The 23,764-nt window shown below is 31.0% G+C and overlaps 3 protein-coding genes across 4 annotated transcripts; all 3 read left to right on the top strand.

Annotated features, from left to right (window-relative positions):
- Positions 1–1,699: 1,699 nt before the first annotated feature.
- Positions 1,700–3,577, top strand: LOC108451106 (carnosic acid synthase-like). Its single transcript, XM_017748840.2, has 2 exons — positions 1,700–2,660; positions 2,740–3,577. The coding sequence occupies exons 1-2, from the start codon at positions 1,713–1,715 to the stop codon at positions 3,358–3,360; spliced, it is 1,569 nt and encodes a 522-aa protein (XP_017604329.1). The 5' UTR covers positions 1,700–1,712; the 3' UTR covers positions 3,361–3,577.
- A 5,118-nt stretch (positions 3,578–8,695) lies between these two features.
- LOC108450605 (uncharacterized) lies at positions 8,696–10,736 on the top strand. Of its 2 annotated transcripts, none has more exons than XM_017748301.2 (2): positions 8,696–8,845; positions 9,656–10,736. In XM_017748301.2, exons 1-2 carry the CDS (start codon positions 8,834–8,836, stop codon positions 10,154–10,156), a joined length of 513 nt encoding a protein of 170 aa, XP_017603790.1. In that variant the 5' UTR covers positions 8,696–8,833; the 3' UTR covers positions 10,157–10,736. The 2 variants fall into 2 exon arrangements, with proteins under 2 accessions (XP_017603790.1, XP_017603791.1); XM_017748302.2 differs by having other exon boundaries at positions 8,696–8,970.
- Positions 10,737–16,414: 5,678 nt separating this feature from the next.
- LOC108451987 (protein LHCP TRANSLOCATION DEFECT-like) lies at positions 16,415–23,393 on the top strand. Its single transcript, XM_017749713.2, has 2 exons — positions 16,415–16,799; positions 22,877–23,393. Exons 1-2 carry the CDS (start codon positions 16,536–16,538, stop codon positions 23,132–23,134), a joined length of 522 nt encoding a protein of 173 aa, XP_017605202.1. The 5' UTR covers positions 16,415–16,535; the 3' UTR covers positions 23,135–23,393.
- Positions 23,394–23,764: the final 371 nt, after the last annotated feature.

Genomic DNA, 23,764 nt, shown 5'->3' with positions numbered 1-23,764 from the left:
ACAGAGGAATAAGTTATCATAAGGAATTCAACCGTGTAAATCGAGGTTAAGAGTTCTTAATTCATATTCTTATTGTTTCATTGAAAATATTGCTTGCTATTTTATTAGTTCCTAGCATAAAATACCATTGAATAGCCTCGAAGGAAAGTTAGGGGAACTAACGAACCATAATCGTTGACGGTTCCAAACCCCTTTAATTTACCGAATCAAAATGTCAAAAAATATATTTTAGAACATCAGGGGAAAACATTTATTCAAGAGCGGAGATTTGAACAGTTAATAACCCTCCGTTAAGAAATTTGGCCCTTGGTCCGATACCACAGATGAAAACGTTTTTGTGTGATCCCGAAAGACTCTGGTGTTGTTCCAGTAATTCAGGAATTTTACACATCTTTTAGGGACATAAACATTACACAAAAAAAAATATTTCAAATAAATATTAACAAAAAAATTTATACAGATAGTATCATTGCTCCATCTTATGCCTTCCCTGCGAACTTCTATTCTTCTGAACTTCTAAAAATTTTATTTTTTCGTAAATGGCTTATGCCACCAAAGGTTGAAAATATGTTACACTTATAGCCCATGGCATGACCTCCTATTTGATTTTGAAAAAAATCCCTGGATAATGGGGGGTTGAAATTTGTAGATACAAAACGCTCCAAGCAGGACGTATTGTCAACAGAAGTACTAAAAGCGCTCCTAGTTGAAGGATTTTCAGTGCCAACTCAATAAAAAACGCTTCCAGCTGGATGCATTTTTAGTATTTCTGCTGACAGTGTATCCTACTTGGAGTGTTTTGTCTCTACAAATTTCAACCCCACTAACTAGGGAATTTCACATCATATTTCAGATATTCCAGGATTCCCAGAATATATTTTCAGAACTCATCTCGTTAAAAATAATGTACTTAATAAGTATTTTACTGAAATATCAGATCAAACTAAGATTAAAAAAAGGCAAAAAAAATTAAAATTAGTTTTGCATCCGAACCGAGTACTTCGAGTTTCAATTTTAAATCGATTTGCAAAATAAAATTGAAATATACGGTTGGTGTAAATACGAATATTTTAAATATCGAATTCAATAATTACAATTACTATTATTTTAAATATTTTATCAATTTAAAATTTAAACCCCAAAACCCTAAACTAACCTTAAACACAATCCTATTTTAAAACCCTAATCTCAAAACCTTAAACACTAAAGAACCCTAAAAACCCTAAACCCTAATATAACACTAGGGGAAATGCTTCCAACTGGAAGCTTTTTCTAGTGAAATGTAGAAAAACACTTTCACCTAAAAACGTTTTATTGGTACCACAAGGAAAGTGCTTCTAGCTGAAAGCGCTTTCCCTAAATCAGCTTATTCTCGTAATTATTCCAACAATCGGCCTACTTTGATAAATATAAAAAAAATCAGCATTTTTGAGTAATAAAATCCGATTAAATTATAAAATAATAAATTTTAAAAACAAGATTTACTATTATTAAATAAAATAATATATTCCATGTTTAATTTTTACTAATATATCAAATAGTTTTATGATATGAATTTAGTAATTATAAAATTCAGTCGTATGGGATTTGGTATGAGGTTAGAAACTAAAAAAATGTCATAAGTTAAAATGTATACTTCATTCCTAGCTATACATTCAGTTGCTCTCTATATATAACTCCATTTCTTCTGCATTCGATCGTTGAAAACAAATATGACCAACTTATACAACAAGCACGCAGTTCTTGCTTGCGAAGGCTTGTCATGGGGCTACCGTGCCCCTGAATTCGCTCCTCGTATGGCGGGGGCACTAGTAATTTTCTGCTGTGCATGGTGGTGGTGGGGTATGAAGCTCACCAAAATAAACCCACCTCTACCACCTGGTCCTTTAGGCTTGCCTATAATAGGAAACCTCCCCTTCATTAAACCCGAATTGCACCGTTACTTTTCAGACCTGTCTCGGATCTATGGTCCCATCTTCAAACTTCGAATGGGAAGCGTGTTTGCAATAGTCATAAACTCGCCTTCACTTGCCAACGAGGTCCTCAAAGTTCAGGATGCCATCTTCGCTAACCGTGACGTTCCAGCAGCCGCTGTGGTCGGCACATTTGGTGGACTCAACATCTTATGGAGACCCAACGGTCCTAGATGCAACCAGCTGCGTAAGCTTGTTATTTGCGAAATAATGAGCAAACAAAGCTTGGATGCTTGCTACGTGCTTCGTCAACGAGAGGTTCGACGAATGGTGAAGGAGATCCACGGAAAAGTTGGTTCCTCAGTTAACATATATAAACAATTATCAGCAACCGCTCTACGAGTGATGATGAGCACGCTATGGGGTGATGATCCATCGCAAGATTTGATTGAGTTTAGGAAACGATTGGATGAATTTATAGTAACATCTGCAACACCGAATGTTTCTGATCTTTTCCCAATTCTAGCCCCATTTGATTTACAAGGAATACAATCCAAAGCGAAGGAGCAGTTGTCGTGGTTTTATGGGGTTTTTGAATCAATGATGAAGAACCGAAGAAACAGTAGAGATGATGGAAAAGAAAAGGAGAAAATTAGCAAGGATTTTATGCAGCAATTGTTGGAGCTGCACTGGCGAGGAGATGATAAAAACTCTTTATCCATCAACGAAGTGAAAGCTTTGCTTCTGGTAAATAACTTCAACATAATAACATCCACATAAGTGTTGATATTTTCCAATTTACAATATTTATCTCTATATCTCATAGGATTTGATGATCGCCGGTACGGATACAATACCCACTACTGTAGAGTGGGCAATGACCGAACTATTATGCCATTGGGATAAAATGAAGAAACTCGTAGAGGAATTAGATACGGTGGTCGGAAACCAGAACACGGTGAAAGACTCTCATATACCTCAACTTGTCTACTTGGATGCTGTCATAAAGGAGACACTTCGTCTTCACCCGGTTGCTCCATTGCTAATTCCTCATGTGCCCAGTGAGACCGCTGTTATTGGTGGATTTACCATCCCTAAAGGTTGCACAGTTTTCATTAATACATGGGTCATGCAAAGGGACCCTGGGTTATGGGATGATCCTCTTCGGTTTCAGCCTGAGAGATTCTTGGAAACCGACATAAGCTATCGAGGCAACAATTTCGGGTTTTTTCCATTTGGTTCAGGGAGGAGGATGTGTGTTGGGGTTTCTCTGGCGGAGAAGATGGTGGCACTGCTCTTGGGCTCTTTGGTGCACTCTTTTGAATGGGGATTACCAGAGGGGACTAAGCCTAGTTTAGAAGATAAATTTGGGATTTTTTTGAAGAAAACGGAATCACTTGTTGCTATACCCGTTGCACGACTTCCTAATTTGGAGCAATACCGATGAATATGTTCAGTTTTTGCCTACTCATAAACTACATGATATGTATGTTAAATAATTGTTACTACGTAAGAAAAAAGTAACTACATAAAAAAATAATGATGAAAGCATGGGCAACACAACTTACATCAGTATAATTACATATAGTTAATGTAAAAATAACAATGATTATGAAATTAAATATTATAATACGAGATAAAAAAAAGATAAACGCAACGCATTAAATGTAAATGTTCATCCAAAAAGGCCATTAAACTACTTCAATCTAGGTGCACATGAACTAGGCTAGTGAGCTTCTGTCCAGTCCTACAACAATTGATGGGCCACAATAATAATGTCATTTTTAGTCCTTATAATTTTAAATTTCAAAATTTTAATTTAATTAATACAATAATTGTAAAACTTATTTATTAAAATAATATTATTTTTATGTATCATGTAAAAATAATAAATTGACATGAAATTACTTATATAATAATATATTTTTTCATAAAATTTTAAAAATAATAAATTTTAAATTATCGAAATTAATAAAGATTTGCTCATTATATAGGGTGTAGATAGATATCCTGGATATAAATATTTTCAATAAAATAATTGACTAATATGCACTAACTTGATCAAAATTTTGGTCACACCTTATTCCATGGCATTTACATGAGATTCCTCTTCGTTATTCTTAAGTAAGTCCCCGGGAGAGCTTAGTTGATCCATAGTATATCAAATAGTTTTATAAAATGGAATACATCTATTTTAGTCTTATTTCCAATTTCTCAATTTTTTCTTGTACGAGATTTGGTATGGGGAAGGAAAAGTCAATAATATATACAAGAAATTTTATTTGTATACGTGAAAATTACATATTTAGAATAAAAATGTGTTTAAAAATAACATATAATAAATAATGAAACAAATTATTTGAAACCAAATAAATGATAGGGGAGTATTTGATTTATTGGTAATATACTTTTTTTATTCCATAAGCATGTTAAAAATTTAAAATGTGTTTTTTAATATTTATTTTTAATATTTTATTATACTCTTATAGGACACTTGTCAACCCCATGGTCCTGCTTGTGGAGTCTAAAATCTCCATTGGCATTGTACTAAATAAATTTCTTTAATAATAATATATGAAATATGTACAATTTTAAAATGAAAAAATATATATATTAGATGTGAGTAAAACAAATTTTAAATATGTATACAATACCCTCACAAAGTTAATATTTTATTGCCGTCAAATAATGTAACTTATTTAATCACAAAAGGATATTTTTGTAATGTAACGTCTCATTTAATCACAAAAGATATTTTTGTAATGTAACTCGAAATTTTAAAGTTTAATTTTATTAAATTTTAATTTAGTTTGGTTGAGTGATTAAGTTTTGATATATCTGCTTAAGGTTTTATGTTCGAGTTTCGTATGCATAAAAAATATTTTTATTTTTTTATCAAGTTGGTTGATGAGGTTAAATTAAATTTAAACTCTTTTCAAATCATTAATAGGTATTAGGATAATATTTGTAGCCTATGTTTAGTAAATAACCTAGATATGGTTATTTTATTTTTAATTTGTTTAAAAAAAAAAAACACAACAAACCCATGTTTCTTTTTAAAATAAAGATATTATTTTATTTTATTTTATTTTTAAAGATTTCCTGATTCCCACGTTGAAATTGTTTTGGTTAGTTTTAATTTTTCTTTTTCTTTTTCCCTATTATTTTCTTTTCTTTCTTTTCGCGTCTGTTCTTTATTTTGTTCTTTTTCTCTTTTTCGTTCTCTTTTTGTTCTTTTCGCAATCATTCTATTTGTTTTTTTTGGCGATCTTTCCTTGTTTTGATCTGGTTGGTTTCTATTGCTATTTTTTTTTCTTGAACGTGTTTTTTGGGCGTCTAGAGATTTCTAGAAACTTCGTGGCTATGGTGGTGATTCAAGTGTGTGTTATTTAATTAATTCGGTTTGTTTTAGGGGACATTCGTGAGATAATTGGTGATCCTCCCGTCGACCTAAATCTCGTGTAATTGTTGTTCTTTGAAGTGGTAAGGGTTTCAAAGGTGTTTTGGAATGTTTTAATTAGTCATTTGTGAGCAACTTTTGTTTAGATTCGCAAATCGTTATTAATTTAGGTTGTGTTAATTGCTAATTTAGGTGTGTGAGTACTCAATTGTTGGTTTCACATAAAAAAACCTCCAGGTATGTAACGAGAAACTGAAAATCAGTGAACGACGAAAGCAAAAAAAACAATACTATTGACACCACTAGGCCGTATGTCACACACGGCCGTGTGACAAACCGTGTGCTGGACCATGTGTGACACACGGTTTGGGCTATTTTGGGTCGTGTGGGCCACACGAGTGTGTGGGCTCAAAATTTAGGATTTTTTCTTAGGACCGTACACATTGTCCAGAACGACCGTGGACTTTCCTTAGGGTCGGTATGAGACTAAATATATTGTAACACATGAAATCTGGACATCTGTTGGTACAAATTCTACTATCCATAAGAATAATGGAAATGCTAATGAGTAATAAATCTAAATACGTATGATAAGAATGTGGTTTGTATCTGTTATGTTGTGTATGTAAAGTTATGTCACGTTTAATTTCTACTCTGAATATATATTATATTTTCTTACTCTGTATTTGCATCTGGGTTGGGGTGTAAATACCATGTGAAGGAAGTGATTCTGTAAAAGGCGGTAAATCGCCTATTGATTCGGCAGCTCAGCTGCAACTATTCTGTAAAGTGTCCACAGGGGTGTGTAGGGATGGATGAGTGTTTTATACTCATATGGTGTGTTGGGATGGACGGAGTTGATGTGTAGCGGTTGAGGGTAAGATTATGTATTGTATCTACTCTGCTCTGCTATAAATATGTTTCTAATAGATCTATCTGATATGTATTTTACTGTGTTAAGTTTATTGTTATACACTAAGTTTCAAAATTCACTCTCGGTTTAACTGATATTTTCAAGTAATCTTCAGACTTAGGCGGGTCGGTCCGATGGAAGCTCGGTTATATTAGTATTTCGTTTTTTTTAACTATTTTAAATTGGGTTAAGTATTTTGTGAAATTTGGACTGTTTTGGACATTTTGGGACTATCTTATTTTTGGATTTTATTTTCAATTTACGCATGACACTAACAAAACGATTTATCGAAAACGACTATTTTCCTACAAACTATCGAATTCGAGAAACAAACTTGGTTTCCAAAATATAATGATATAAGATTTTCACTAGAAAGTATTTGTTTTATTCAGTAAATGTAAATAAACAACATTTTCATTTAAATAGTTATGTCAAATACGCTTTCTAATAAAACAGGTTTTTAGTTAACAAAATTTTACAATGTTTTTAAAGTATATGAGAATCGAATTTACAACTATTTTACGTAGCATCTTCAGATCTAGTCATAATATCTAGGCCGATTTTAGTGTGTTATACGTAATTTTTAAACTGAGTTGGTACTTAGTTGACTTGTGACATCAACTCAACGAGGGGTTTAAATAATAGTAAGTATAGATAAATACAATTTGTTGAGGTAAAATTAATGTTTTATTGAAATATATTGCATAAGTTTTGTATTCTTTTGAAATTTAAATTTAGTTCTTATATTTTAATTTTGAAACATTAAGTCCTTATATTTTTTTATTTGAAAATCTTTGTCACTGTCTAATTTTGCCATTAAAGTTAAAAATAACTTTTTAGCCCTCAACATTTATTATTTTTTTGTCAGTTTGATCATTACCCTTTAAAAGTACATAAAATAATTTTTCCATACTTTAAATAAAACATAATAAATTTAAAAATTATATTTTTTCTAAAAATGAAAAAAACTCTTTAAAATTCAAAAAGGATTTTTGAATATAAAAATTCTAAAATTCAACGTACTTAAACTAGACCGGACCACTAGTTGGACTTGTTGGACTGGGAATTGGCTGGGGTATCGATCATGAATCGAATTAAATTTTATAATTCAAATAATTCGAATATATAATTGGTGTAAATACAATGCTCCTAAATACCGAATTAAATAATTATTAAAAACTAAAAGATATATAAAAAACTTAAAAATATAAAAAACTCTAAACTCTACACAAAACTAGACTCTAAATTTTAAAATTCACAAAACTCTAACCCTACTTTAAAAAAACAAAACCTTAATCTTAAAAACCGGATGAGAATGAATTTTGTTTAAAAAATAGCCTAATCCAATAATTATTTTTAAAAATTAGGATTTTTATTAAATTCAATCTAATCCTTGCCTTTAAAATAAAATAAAATGGTTTTGATTTTATTTTATTTATTTATTTATTTTTGAATGCAGAAATTTACCGATTAAAGTCAACATTTTAAGGTAAAAACTTATTTTTATTTCTAATTTTCTTAATCTTATAAACACGAGAAAAATTATATGAAATAATAATATTATTCATTTTCAATAGTTTAATGTCATATCAATAATTTTATCTTAAATTTTAATATTTTCATTTAAATTTAATTTTCTTCAAAATAAAAATATTAAAATTGAAGATAAAATTACTGATTGAATATTAAATTATGGAAAAAATATTTTCATAAAATTCTTTCTCTATTAACACTACATTAGAGGTGATCATGGGCGGGCGGGCAAGGTTAGGGCCGGGTCCATACAAAATTTTAGGCCAGTCTATTAGGCCGGGCCCGCCCCTGCCTGAAATATGGGCCTAAAATTTTACCCAAGTCCGCCCGAAATAAAATTACTAAGCCCGAGCCCGGCCCGGCCCATATTAAATTTTTTATTTCATTAAATAAAAAATTTAAAATATAATAAATCAAATATATTTAAAACATAAAACAAATATTAAAACAAATAAAAATAATACTAAAACAATTCTTAAAATAATACACAAATTAATAATATAATAAAAATAGTTATATTAAAATTTAAAATAATTAAAAATAAAATAAAATATATATATTAATATATAATTGGGCCGAGCCGGCCAGCTCGAGCTAAAAACTCTTACCCGAGGCCCGGTCTGTTTTCTAAACGGGCCTCGTTTTTTTACCTAAGCTCATTTTTCGGACCTATATTTTTACCCAAACCCTCCCATTTTTCGAACGGATTTTTGGGCCGGGACGAGCCGCCCACCCCATGATCAGCTCCACACTACATGTAATAAAAACTTCAAACCGAAGTACAGAAAAGAAAATCCTTCGTCAGCAATGTGAACTAAAATATCTTTGTCCAAAGTTCAGAATACCAATATTGGTACGTGGCAAACAACCATTGGTTTTTGAAAAATTGGTAGGGAGACAGCTTTTACTGCAACATGATTGGTATTTGTTGACTGGTCTGACATATTACAAAAGACAAATACTTTTCACAAAAAAAAAAAAAGAAGAAAAAGTTGGATTTCAAAAACAAAGAAGATTAGATATGGTTTTGAAGGTGACATAATAAACAAACACACCGATCTTCGTCCAGAAAACATGAAAAATTCGGTGGGTTTTGTTTTAATTTTTTTTTTCATAGTTTAGTTCCACTTTTTTTTTTGTTGTTTTGGGGTTCAGATTCAATTCAATCTGTTGCTGAGTTCACCCTTCAATGTTGCTTGGTATATAAAGTGGTAAGCTTTAAATTTCCTTCATTTATGTAATTGTGGAATGATTGCTGGTTGTTGGTAAGTTCTATGATTGAATCTCTTTAAAAAGTTGGGTTTTTTTTTTGAGGATTTGGTGCTGTTTCTGCTTGATTCTTGATAGGATTAATGAATTTTCATTGTTCATTTTAGTTTATGATTTTGATTTTATATTGGGTTTTGATTCAAAATCTGGAAAACTTGGTTTAAATATGAAACTGTTTTAAGTGGTTGATTCATAATCATAATCTGCAGTTTCATACTCATATTTCATGAGCTGAACTGAAATTGTTTTAATTGTGATAAGCAAATATATTGAGGATGTTTGCATGAATCAACTGGATTAAGTTATTTCGTTCTTCAATTAGCTAACATATGTCTATCTGTTTGTTGAAATTCCTCAATGGGTACTCAAATATGTTGAAAAGAGTAAAAAGCACGACGGATGCTACTAAGAGTTAGATTATACTTTATCCTTCTATAAAAAAAAATAGATAAAATAGTTCTTGTATGTCAGATTAAAGAGTAAGTTGATTATTTATATTAAAAATTTTATCCATTTGTATCATTAAAAATTAATGTAACTGACAGAATAATCAGACAGTGACACCTGCCGTTAAAAAGATTAGTATAGTTTTCATATGTTTGATTCATTTTTGTTGTTGGATAACAGCCTTTAGGAGAGGAATCATCAAACATGGCTCATAAACTGGAAGCTATCCATGGCGGTGGTGGATCAATTAAGGTGGGGACTAAAGGGACAATTAGTTCCCTTATGACCAAGGAACTAGACTCCATTAAAACACCAAGGCAAACACCACCTAGACACAAATCTCAGGCGATTCCAGCATCCGTTGCCTGTTCTTCAACGACTCTAAAACGATTACAACCAAGGAAATCATTGGATGGAGCCGGCACCAGCAGGGGTCGCAACAGCACCAGTTATAAAAGCCCCCAAAGTACTAAAAATGTCCATCAGATGCCAATACTTGGCTCTGAAAATGTTGCATTAGAAAGAACACCTATTAGACAAAAAAGTGACAAGAAAGTAGTATCAAACATTGTTGAAGTAGTGGACATAAAATGTGGGAATTCGGATAGGGCATGGTCGACCCCTATAACGAATCGTCTCAAGAAGCTTGGATTCTCCAAGCTTTCTGAGACCATAGTCTAGATTTCCAACTTCTTTGAATCCGATTTCAGGTTCCTATATCCGGAACCCGAAACCCCGACCGGCCTATTCTCCGAAACTTCCACCATAGAACAAATGCTTGCTACAAGTTTGCTGGCTCCTCTTTTTTTCTTCTTTTCAGCTGCCACAACTGGTCCAACAATAGGCCTACCATGTGGCTTCTTCGAGCTTTCTCGGCAGCTTAATTCAAGCTCGAGCCTGTTGAAGTACTCGATCTCTTGCATTACCAAGGATCCCACAGTGCCTTTGGTGCCTATTTCAATAGGATGATGTGCAGCCATATCAACTGCAACATTTTGACCACTGGATTTTGATCTTTGCATGCTTTACTTTTGGTGTTTCCACTGGTTTTAGTTCTTTGCCTCTTTATTTAAAGTGAACTGCACTGAACATTTAAGCTTCTAACTAAAAGTGTCTGTTTTGTTTTAACTACATTACATTGGTTTTATTTTAATGTTGTTTGGTGCCATAGTATTGTCAGTTAACTACTGTTCATCAGCATTGTATAACTGAATTATGTTTGCTAATTTCATTCGAAATTTGTTAGTTTATTTTCTATTAATCATATATCATGTCATATGAGTATATTCTAATTAAAATTTTAAGTTGACAAATTTTGACAAAAAATACTTACAATTTTAAGATTGAACTGAAATTTTAAATAAAAAATGTAAAAAAAACTTATAATTTTAACCTCTTTAAGTATAGGGATTAAATCTTAAATTTTGTTAAAATATAGGGACTAACAGTGCATCTTAATCTTTTGGTTCCTATGGTTTGAACTATAACTTATATTTAAATGCTCAAATCAAAGACCAATTTAATGGGTTTATTGTAGGGTTAAAATTTTCAAAATGATAATGATAAAAATCTATAAAAATGGTCAAATAGGATCAAATCTAACTTTTTATTGGTTGTTCGGGGAAAAGTTAAATATTTTAAAATGGTCATAAAATGATAAAACCTTTATGAAAAGTGTTCAAACGAAAGTCTTAAGTTTTTTGAAATTGTCAAAACTTTTTTTGAAGTGTTGAAATAAAAACCCTTATACAAGTACTTTCATAAGGATTTAGCTGGTATACAATTATTTTGAATGGTTAGATACTTATATGAATAACTTCAGTAAAGTAACATGGAAACACATGTATTAGGAGTCGAATTACATTTTACCCTATCTACTCAAAAGATAAGCAAATTAGTTCTTACACGTTAAATAAGAGAGTAAACATGTCATTCTATTAAAAATTCATCTATTTTTACTATTAAAAATTAGTCTTGTATGTCGGCATGAGGTATACGTGGCATATTACATGTAACTATAAGATTATTTTATTAATCATACCAATTTTTGACAGTACAAATAAATGAAATTTTGTATAATAAAAACCGATTTACTTTTTAATTTAACGTGTAATGACTATTTTACTCATTTAATATCTAAAAAGCAAATCCAATACACATTTAGACATAAATAAAACTATGAAACCTAGTGGGTGAGGATGATAATATCTTGCATATTGGTCCAATGAACACAACTAAAGTACTTTTTAGGTAGAGAGGTAATTGTGGGGGTTGAGTTCTTTTACTCCTTTTGATTGTATCAATCTCTGTGGTCTTATAATATTAAAAATGGTTAGATATAAGGTTATAAAAAAAGGAAAGAGAAAGGGGAGAAGGGACAAAACATGGGAGTTTCATATGCCTAATAAATTTAATAAAGTCTGGGTTAGGTGAAGTGAAGTGAACTGAAATGTTTAAATGTCTGACTTTCTCACCACTGCCAAATCTTCCTGCTTTATTCACCAATTGCACCTAATTTAAGTTTTTTCCTTTAATGCAAAATCAGAAAAATATTAAATTAAGATATTTTATTTTATTAATTTCAATTTTAAATTTGATTAAATAAAATAAAATAAATAAAATAAAAATCGAGTTAAGTGAAATAAATTTATCTTAATTTTAATAAATATTCAATCATACTAGAACTAATCTTAATTACAACTTAAGATGTACAATTTGAAGTGGAAGATCATTTAATATAAAGGAAAAAGCCCACCAACCGTAATCACAATACTACAATTTTTTAATTATATAATTCTACTACGGTTGATATTAATATTATTGTCAATATAATAGAATGTAATTTCGAGCATGTTAAAGTACGTTGATTCTCATATTTAAGAGTTAGGAAGAAACTATGGATAGTTTTAAGAATTATCTAAAAAATATTTATGTAATTTAAGTTAATATATATTTTGCCTCCTAAACATGTCAATTAGTACCTATTTTGTTTTACTTAATTAATACTTGAACTTGTATTCCGTCATACAGTTTGATACATTTGTAATAATGTCGATAGGTTGTGCTAATTGACACTAATAGCCAATCCAAAGATGACACATGATAAATATAAATAAAACTATTTAATATATATAAATTAATAAAAATCATTTTTTACATAAATAGAACCTAGGCAAATGGTAGCCTAGATACATTTGAATTTGGGCATCTGTATATCTAAATTCATTCCAGATATGTTTTTAGTAAGTTTATATATTTAAGTGAAACAAGACAACCATTTGTCCAAGTTCATTTTAATGTGAAAAAATATTTTATTAATTTATATGTTTTTAAAGATTTTTTTAAATTTTATATTGGCTAAAGGGGTATATAAGCCCCTAAACTTTCGCGAAAAAAATTAAATAAGTCTCTCTACGAAAAACGCACTCAATTAAACCCTCAAACTCTCAAATTGCATCAATTAAGCCATTTGACTAGCATTTTCACTCTTTGATCATTACAATGCTAACGTAGTCGTTAAGGGCACTGACATCTCCATGTCAACGATAGTTGTTGGTGTGACAATGCTACATCACCGCCACATCAACAAAAAATAAAATTTAAAAATTTAAAAATATTTTTTATTTTTTACTAGAATTTACTTGAACAAATAACTATCAAGATTCAATATTTATTTCAAAACTTAAATTGTTTTAAAATCTTAATTTTAAAAAAATATAAATTTGTAAAACATTATTAAAATATTAAATAAAATATAAATAGCTACTATTTTGTTGTTAATGTTTGGATACCATATAACACTTGTTTTAGTGTTAATTTTGCTACTATTTTAGAGGCATTTGCTTATTAAGTTGCACTTATTTTATTGTTATTTAAGTATAAAGACTTTTAAAATTTATTTTCAATTTGTTGGGAAACATTTATTTTAATATTTTTAATATATTTGATGTATTATAATTTTAAATTTTTATATAAAAATAAAATTAAAATTTTAATACAGACTTGGCATGAGCCTAAAATTTTGTTAGGACCCAACCCAACTCATAGACAACTCTAGTTATACTCCTATTACTAGAATTAACAAAGTTTTTCAATTAATTAATAATAATTTAATTTTAACTAAATATTATTGAATAATAAAATGTGGTGAATTTTATATTCAAATTGAAATAATATTGATAATTGGTATTTCTTTAATTATTAAAATTAAATTAATGTTAATTATTTATAGTTGAATGGAATTAAGTTGATTAAAGTGAATATGTAAGTTAATATTTTAAATATATTATTTGAAAATTAAAAATAAATTTATTTTTAACTTTTTTTTCATGTCAGCTGAATGCATGTTTAAAATGTACCTTCAGCATGTGGAGAATGATTATTTTGATGATTTTTTTATATTTTTCTTACTATTTTGTATGATTTTTAAGGGGTAATTTATAGTATAGGTAATTTAATTTGAGTATCAATTTTCATTTTCATTTAAATTTATTATTTATATATATTTATTTACTAAAATAATTTTTTTATTTTTATATAACATAGTAAAAGGTACTAATAGAATTAAAACTTTGATACACATATCATATTTTTAAAGAAAAATAAATTTTAATATTTTTTAAATTTACGTAATTTAGAAAAAATTATCTTTAATGAATCTAGATATCCCTTTGTCCAGGTTCACATTGAATCTGGACGACAATATGTCAAGATTTATTCGGACTTTAACTTTTAAATGGTTTTTTATTAATTTTAATTTTTTAACTTTATTTAATATCTTAATAAATTTTAATGATATTTTTACAAATTTATAAAATTTTTAAAATATATTTTAATTTTTTAAAAAATAAGTTTTGAAATGAATGAATTCCATGTTCATTCCGATAAAAATAAAATATTTCTTTTAATTATTTCATTTTTTTTTGCTAATGTGACAGTTGATGTGGCATTGCCATGCCAACAACTATTGCTGTCATGGAGTGCTATGTTAGCGTTGTAACGATCAAAGACAAAAAAGTTGGTCAAAGAGCTTAATTGATGCAGTTTGAGAGTTGAAAAGCTTAATTCAATCAATTTTTCGCGAAGTGGCTCAATTGATTTTTTCGTGAAAGTTTAGGGGTTTATATACCCCTTTAACCTTTTTTTTATTTGCCACATGACACATTGAAAGGTTGTCATGTGCCATCTTTGGATTAGCTATCAGTGCGATGTTGGCATAAATTAATGACGTTAATGCAAAGGTACCAAACTATGGACAGAATAAGTTCAAGTACCAACTAGTTAAAAAAAATAGGCACCAAAGGCACCAAACTAGTTAAAAAAAAAATAGGCACCAACTAAGTACAAATGGACAAGTTTAGAGGCAAAATGTTTATTAACCCATGTAATTTTTGTCCATTTTGGTAATTGTACTTGTTTTGGTCCCTTTTCGTACTTGAACTTGACAAATTTTTCATTTTGGTCACTAAACCTAGATTTCGTAAAAGTATGATGACATGTCATTATAAAATTGTGCCATATCATCACTTGAAACTTTAAAAAAATATTTTTCAATTTTTTTTTTAAGTTATAAGTGATGATGTAGTATAATTTCAAAGTGTTATGTCATCATACTTTTATGGAATCCAAATTTAGGTATCAAAGTAGACCTAATTACCAAATTCAATACCAGCATTTACATATCCTCTGACCATTCTGGTTTAATTAATCAAACCATGATGACCACCCAATCGATAATTTGATCAATATAGTGCATAATAATAAATTATAGTTATTTATTAAATTATTCGAGTTATTTAAATAATTTAAGTTGTGGATTTTAAGTTTGAGCTAAATTATATAATTTAAAGTTGACTTAAAAAATAACTTAAAACGACTCAAATTATTTATTTTTGATATTGTATAGTTTAATTAATTTTTTTCGATTTGAGTGAAATTTAATTCGAGTGTATCATTGGATTTGTTTCCACTGCATACAGGAATTTGGATTGTGGATTTTTTTTCTTAGGATCCAATGTCCTTGCATGAAATTGGTTGCCTATTGGGTACTGCTAGCGGTCTGTTTTGCTCTCTTTTCGTAGGCCTATTGGGCCACCCTAACTTTCATCAATTTGTTTAGTGATGTTTATGGGCCGAGACGAATTGAGTTTAGATCGAGTTTATGTATACATTAATATATTTTATGCTTGTCAAAGTTTGATACAATTTAAAATGTGTTAAAATTTACTTAAACTCATCATATTTATAAATGATTAATCTAAATTTATCTATATATATATTTTCAAAATACATATATTATTTTTAATTTAATAATTTAGATGACTTTTTTTTATTAAAATTTTAACTTTAGACAATTTCACGTAGTTTTAATGTTTACTTACTAGTGTATTATTATATATTTAATTTTATGTGATAAATTATATAATATATAAAAATAAAATAAAATATATTAAAAATATAAAACGGGTTCAATTTAGTTAGGTTGGACTTAAGCTTCTTTTTCTTTTAATGTAAGACTAGAACTTTAAATGTTAAAACTTAAACTTTCAAAATGAATTCAATTTTTCTTTTTACTTAAACTCATTTTACAGGTTTCAGTATTTTGTTCAAACCACTTCATTAAGCAAGTGCTAAAACTCAATTTTTTAGTGCATGTAAACTTATATTTTGTTTTATGATATAAAATAAATTTATGCTTATTTTAGTTAATATTATTGATTTTTAAAAATAAAATTTGACATATGCAACTTTACTTATATTTGAAAATTAACTTTTATTTTATTAAAAAATGATTTTTTATATTTTTAAAATTTTATAAGAATTGGTAACATTTTTATCATTCGACCATTTAACAAATTTGCTAGCTTCATCGTTTGATTTGACCATCAATGATAATAAATACTCAAACAAATAAATGGACGACGACACTAATGCAACATAACATTCAATAAAACAAAAACACCAGAACATTTCTTCTCCAAGACAAATGAGTGGATAATGTTTGAAGCTTATACAAAACCACATTCATATCTCACAAAAAATTAAAAATTCAAAAGAATCAATGGCTTCAATCCCATGTATTTTCCAAATACGCTTCACTTCAAAACCCATAAATCCTTCATTTCCGTCTTTGCCAACATTCAGTTCTAAGTTTCTGGGTACTCAAAACTCACTATCCTGTTTAAGACCTTCAAATATTGGACCCTCTAATGGTTCAAGAACACAATGCTGGTTCAAGTTTGGCAAGAATGGTGTTGATGCTGAAGGTGCTGGCATTTATGGTAGTCAAAAAAGAGATGATTTTGACAAAGATGATGTTGAACAGGTTCTTTCTTTATATACTTTTTTTTTTTGGCTTATCGTTGTTGCCCATGTTGTTCTCAAGTTTGAGATTGGACTGTGTTTGTTTAAATGTCCCAACGAATATGACATTTCATTTCTAGTTCTTTTTGAGAAGTTTTAGTATGATCACGAAATCATTACAAACATGTATATAGGGTTAGACATTAATGAACTTGTTGGATTGTTTTTAACAAATCATATTATCATCACCGTAGAAGAGAAAACGTGGATGTTGTTCTTTTTTGTACAAAAGAGATTGCAGCTCGGGATAAGAGACGGATTTGTAGATGTTGGGATGTGAACCTTAAACATTGTGAAAACATGACTTCATGAACCAACTAGGCTAAGCTTCGGTTCCGATGTTTATAGAAGAATCTCAAGTGTTTCATAGGCTTCTTCTATGGTACTCGTTTGATTTTATTTAGATTTATTATCATTGACCTAAATTATTATAGATGAACCTAGTCAAGATATGAGCTTGGATATCATAACCCTTTATGTATTTAAATAGATAGCCTACTAAGGACAGAACTAGATTTCATTGTCAAAAATAGTTGAAACATCTCCCAAATGTTGATAGGAAATGTTAATTGAATGTATGTTTGACTAGGTTGACAACTAGAACCATTGCAAGAAATTAAAACAAGCAAGAACTCTTTACGCAGTTTGGACTTAACTTATGTTTACGGAGTATTGCTCAGATAATCAATCCACTAAAATTCACTTAATATAAGAAAACTCAAAGATTTAAGCTCAACCCCATCACTCAAATTGAAGCCTCACCTTTTCACATCTTAGTATGATTCTCGCACTTTACCATCTCAAATATCCTCTCTCACTATAATTTTTGCGGAGTCATTTTGAGTTTTATAGAAATGTTCTTCTGTTTATCAACTTGACCCCTTTTCTTCAATGTCAAAGGCGCTGCTCACTCTTCATTCAAATTGTCGTTCATTCTTCCCTATTTCTATTTCGAGATAATGCTTAAGTCTTCAAAAAACATGAGATTTTTCTTTGGTTTTATCCTTTGAACGAAAGACTCTTATTGTGTTGATCTTTGAGTAGTCTTTATATATTTCGAAGTATATACTTTTTTTTCTACTTTTTTACATGATAGAAAAATGGAAAAATTGCCAACTGAAAACATCATGTTGTAGCACCCAAGTGCGGTTCTTTTTGTTGGCTCAGGACAAGCTAGACCTTCCCTGGCAGCATGTATTCCTAATACCATGTGTTAGAATTAAGTGACCCAAATTCTTATTTAAATAAAATACGATGGAAAATAAAATAAAAGTAAAATCCATATAGAACTAGACTTCTTTTATTTTATTTTAGAATAAGGTTTTTAAACCTTATTAAACTCCATCTATTTTATATTGATTAGGATAAGGTGTTTCAATCCTACTAGAATATGGCTTTGCAAGCCTATAAATGACATAGTCTATTCCTCTTGTATTTGAGTAAAAATTTTTCGACATAGTGAATTTTCTTCTCCTCTGCCTGTGGTTTTTTTCCGAAAGGGTTTCCACGTAAAATTTATGTGTTCTTTATTTTATTTATTTTATTCTATTTTATTTTTCACAAATTGGTATCGAGCTTAGGGTTATTCATCTCGATCACGGTAATGGCGTTTTGAAGTATGAAATTTATTTGTTGGATCGTAACACCGATTTGCGTTGTGGCAAATTAAGATGCAAGCGCTTCTTGCAGATGGATCTGAGGATGCCTGCTAGGATAGATAAGATGCCTTCGACATTAACGGATGAAGAGAAGAAGCGTAAGGATCGAAAGGCATTAACACAATTACATCTGCATTTGTCCAACGAAATTTTGCGGATGTGATGAAAGAGAAAACTACATTGCATTATGGAAGAGGCTAGAACAAATATGTATGTCGAAAACTCTAACAAGCAAGTTGCATATGAAGCGGCGTCTTTATGCTCATCGTTTGGAGGAAGGTGCGTGCAGACATGAACACTTAAGTGTTTAAAGAAATTCTCTCAAACTTGGAGGCCATGGAGGTTCAAGATGATAAGGAAGATCTAGGGTTGATTCTACTTTGTTCGTTGCCCGTCTTATTCAACCTTTAGAGACACGATTTTATATAGCCGCGAGTCTCTCACGGTTGATGAGGTTTATGATTCTTTAACCTCGTATGATAAGATGAAGCATCTTGTGGTTAAACCCAACTCTCGGGAGAGGGTCTCATTGTTCGTGGGAGACAAGACCGGAATGTTGATGATGATCGTGGTAGAACACGAGAACGGAATCCTCGTGGTAAATCTAAGGGTAGATCGAAATCTTCAAACAGAGGTAAAACTTGCAACTTCGCAAGAAGAAAGGGCACATTAAATCTGAGTGTTATAAGCTACAAAATAAGATTAAAAGGAGGTCATGAATCAAAAGGAAAACAAATGGAAAATTCCGGTGAAGTCGATGTTGTAGAAGACTACGGCGATGGTGAACTTCTAGTTGCTTCATCAATGATTCTAAAGTGGCGAGGTGGATACTTGATTCAGTTGCACCTTCCACATGAGTCCCAATCGGATTGGTTTACAACTTATGAAACAAGATGTCGAAGGTGTTGTTTTGATGGGAAATAATGCTTCATGTAAAATCGCGGTGTTGGAACAATTAAAGTTAAGATGTTTGATGGAGTTGTCGAACACTTAGTGACGTCGGCATATTCGAATTGAAAAGAAATTTAATTTCGTTGAGTACTCTTGATTCAAAAGTGCAGATACACAACCGAAAGTGGGGTTTAAAGATTTCAAAGGGTCCTTGTTGTGATGAAAGGGCAAAGAAAGATTGCCAAGTTATATGTTTCTGAGGTTCTATCATTCTTGGTGATGCAATTGCCGCTTCCTCTTCCTTGTCGATGATGATATTACTAAACTTTGGCATATCGCCTAGGGCATATGAGTGAGAATGGCATGGCGAATTAAGCAAAAGAGGACTTCTTAATGGGCAAGGAATTTGCAAACCGAATTTCGTGAGCCTTGTGTTTTTGGGAAGCAAAGAGAGTTCGATTCACTAGAGGAATCCATAACACGAAGGAAACGTTGGAGTATATCCATTACGATCCGTGGGGCCGTCCAGAGTGCCTTCGAGAGGTGGAGCTAATTATATGCTAACCTTTATTGATGATTTTTCCGAAAAAGTTTGGGCGTTCTTCCGAAGCGAAAAGCGATGTGTTTTCCACATTTAAGTCTTGGAAAATTATGATTGAAAAGCAGACGGAAAAGCAGATAAAATACCTCCGCATGCACAATGGCTTAGAGTTTTGTTACGATGAGTTTAATAGATTGTGCAAGTCGAAGGATCATGAGACACTTGACGGTTCGTCATACTCCACAAAGAAAAGCAAGCGTTGCGAAGCGAATGAACGAAGCGATCATGGAGAAGGTTCGATGTATGTTGTCAAATGCCAACTTACAAGTCATTTTGGGCGAAGCGACCTCTCATCGCATGTTTTTGATCAACCGATCTCCATCCGCTTGCCATTGAGAAAAGACTCCACAAGAGGTATGGTCCGGTAATCCCGCTAATTATTACGATTTAAAGATTTTTGGGTGTCTGCGTATGCTCATGTTGATAATGGAAAATTGGAACCGAGATCCATTAAATGCGTTTTCTTGGTTATAAAGTGGTGTAAAAGGCTATAAGTTATGGTGTCCGAAAATAGAAAAGTTGTGATTAGCGGAGATGTTGTTTTGATGAAACTATATGCTACCTAACTTATCTCTTAAAGACTCTTCCAATAAAGAAAACCAAAAGCGGTGGAGCATCGATTAATCTGAAATCAACTCCTCAAGCCGGTACAAAATTGAGAATAGAGTTGCTTCTTCACCGCAATACTCTATCGCCAAAAAGGACAAGAAGAGAAATTAAACCTCCAAAGAAGTATGCCGAGGTAGATCTAGTTGCTTATGCTTTAAATGTGGTGAAGATATAGATGCGAATCAAGAGCCATTTAATTATTCGAGGCGATTAGGCATGAAGACTCGAAAAGTGGATGTTTGCTATGCAAGAGGAGATGGAATCACTCCACAAAAAAGCAAACATGGGATCTTGTAAAACTTCCTAAAGGTAAAAAGGTCGTTCGTTGTAAATGGGTGTTTAAAAAGAAAGAAGGGACTCGAGAGTTGAAGAACCCGGATATAAAGTAAGGCTTGTTGCAAAGGGTTACATCAAATTCGAGTGGACTTCACAGATGTGTTCTCTCCGGTTGTTAAGCATAGTTCGATTCGAGCTTTGCTTGGTATTGTTGCCATGCATGATTTGGAGCTTGAGCGGTTAGATGTAAAAGCGCATTTTGCATGGAGAACTTGAGGAAGATATTTACATGCAACAACCAGAGGGTTTTATAGTCTCGAAAAAGAGGACTATGTTTGCTTCTTGAAAAAGTCCCTTTACGGTTTGAAACAATCACCAAGACAAGTGGTACAAGAGGTTTGATTCCTTTATGACTTCTCATGATTTCAAAAGAAGTAGTTTTGACAGTTGTGTCTACTTTAAGAAAAAGCGTTGATGGTTCTTTTGTGTATCTACTTCTTTATGTTGATGACATGTTGATAGCAAGAAAAGATAAAGAGAGATAAGAAAGGTTAAAGCCCAACTAAGTGAAGAATTTGAGATGAAAGATTTAGGACCATAAAGAAGATACTTGGTATGGAGATTCTCGAGAGATAGAAAAGCAAGTAAATTGTACCTAAGTCGGAAGGGGTACATTGAGAAAGTTCTTTGGGAGTTCAATATGCAGAGTGCTAAGCTCGTTAGTACTCCTTTAGCACCATTTCGGACTTTCATCGGCCTTATCTCCTCAATCGATAATGAGATTGAGTACATGTCACATGTTCCATACTCTAGTGCGAGAGGATCTCTCATGTATGCTATGGTTTGTTCACGTCCAGATTTATCATATGCGATCGGTCAGCTTAGCGATACATGGCGAATCTGGTAAAGAACACTGGAAAGCGATTCGATGGATTTTAAGATACTTACGAGGCACTACTAATGTTTGCTTACAGTTTGGAAGAACTAAAGATGGAGTTATAGGGTATGTTGATGCTGATTTTCTTTGGAGACCTTGATAGAAGAAGATCTCTCACAGTTACGTCTTTACAATCGGAGGTTGTGCAATTAGTTGGAAAGCCACTTTGCAAACTACGATCGCTTTGTCTACCAATCGAAGTTGAGTACATGGCGATTCTTGAGGCTTGTAAAGAAGCTATTTGGTTGAAGGGACTATTTAGTGAACTCAATGAAGACCTTCAAATCAAGACAATATTTTGTGACGGTCAGTGCCATCTTTCTTACAAAGATCAAATGTTTCATGAGAGAACAAAACACATTGATATTCGGTATCATTTTGTTCGTGATATTATTGCTCGTGGTGATATTGTTGTGAGCAAAATTAGCACTCATGAAAATCCTGCAGATATGATGACTAAGTCACTTCCTATAACCAAGTTTGAGCATTGCTTAGACTTGGTTGGTGTTCATTGTTGAAGTTAAACCCTTAAGGGTTTTTGGAAGAGGTGAAGAACTTGTTTATTGAAAGTTCGCGATGAAGAACTTGTTCATTGAGAATTTGTGTCAAGGTGGAGATTGTTAGAATTAAGTGACCCAAATTCTTATTTAAATAAAATCGATGGAAAATAAAATAAAAGTAAAATCCATATAGAACTAGACTTCTTTTATTTTATTTTAGAATAAGGTTTTAAACCTTATTAAACTCCATCTATTTTATATTGATTAGGATAAGGTGTTTCAATCCTACTAGAATATGGCTTTGCAAGCCTATAAATGACATAGTCTATTCCTCTTGTATTTGAGTAAAATTTTTCGACATAGTGAATTTTCTTCTCCTCTGCGTGGTTTTTTTCCCGAAAGGGTTTCCACGTAAAATTTATGTGTTCTTTATTTTTATTTATTTTATTCTATTTTATTTTTCACACCATGAAATATGTAAAGCACTTTGCTATTTCGATGCATGAATTGTTAGATTGCTAAAGATAATTGTTTCCTCTATTCAAGGAGCTAAATTTGATTTTGCAGTACTTCAACTATATGGGGATGCTTGCTGTTGAAGGGTCCTATGATAAAATGGAAGCTCTATTGAACCAAAACATTCACCCAGTAGACATCTTGTTAATGCTGGCTGCATCAGAAGGTGACAAGCCCAAAATTGAAGAGCTACTGAGAGCTGGAGCTATTTATGATGTCAAAGATGCTGATGGCCGTACCGCCATTGATAGGGCTGTCAATGAAGAAATCAAAGACTTCATTCTTGGTTTTTCTGTCCAGAAGGCTTGATCTTGATTAGGGTGTAGATAAAAACAAGGTTTTTGTGCTTGTAAGTAACTCGGGTCTGGTTTGGAAAAAAACTTGAATTCGATTTGATTATCATCGAGCTTGAATAGTTCAAGCGATCGGATGAGTTCAAGTATCCTAATGTTTGACGACTTGAGTTGCTTGTATTTTAAGTTTTTTTTTTTTTTTTTACCTTTAATGTATTTTTTATTTATTTCTAGTTAGTATTGAAAATGTTCTATGATTAAACTTAATTTAATAAGTTTCAACGATTCCATTTATATTTCAGATTGAACAAAACCAAACTTAAAAAGTTTTGAATTTTGATTGAAATTTAAACTTTAGTAGTTCAAGAAGATTGAAATATGAAATTTAATTGATTTTTGTTTAATTATTATTACTTTTTAATTAAAAATAATATTATTTACTTTTTATTAAGTTAATATTTTTAAAATTTTATGTTTAAAATACATAGTTATTTAGATAAATGAAAATTTTTAAAATGGATTTATCCATTAATTTACCTTAAATAATTATCCGGATATCTTTGTAGAAGAACTACCATCTAATACCCAAAAATTGGGCCTAGAAGTTTTAAAGGTATTTTAGGAATTTTAGCTTATGTGTTCTTGG

The sequence above is a fragment of the Gossypium arboreum genome, chromosome 5 (genome assembly GCF_025698485.1).
Source record: "Gossypium arboreum isolate Shixiya-1 chromosome 5, ASM2569848v2, whole genome shotgun sequence".
Taxonomy (NCBI): Eukaryota; Viridiplantae; Streptophyta; class Magnoliopsida; order Malvales; family Malvaceae; genus Gossypium; species Gossypium arboreum.
This window is presented reverse-complemented; position numbering and strand designations above follow the sequence as displayed.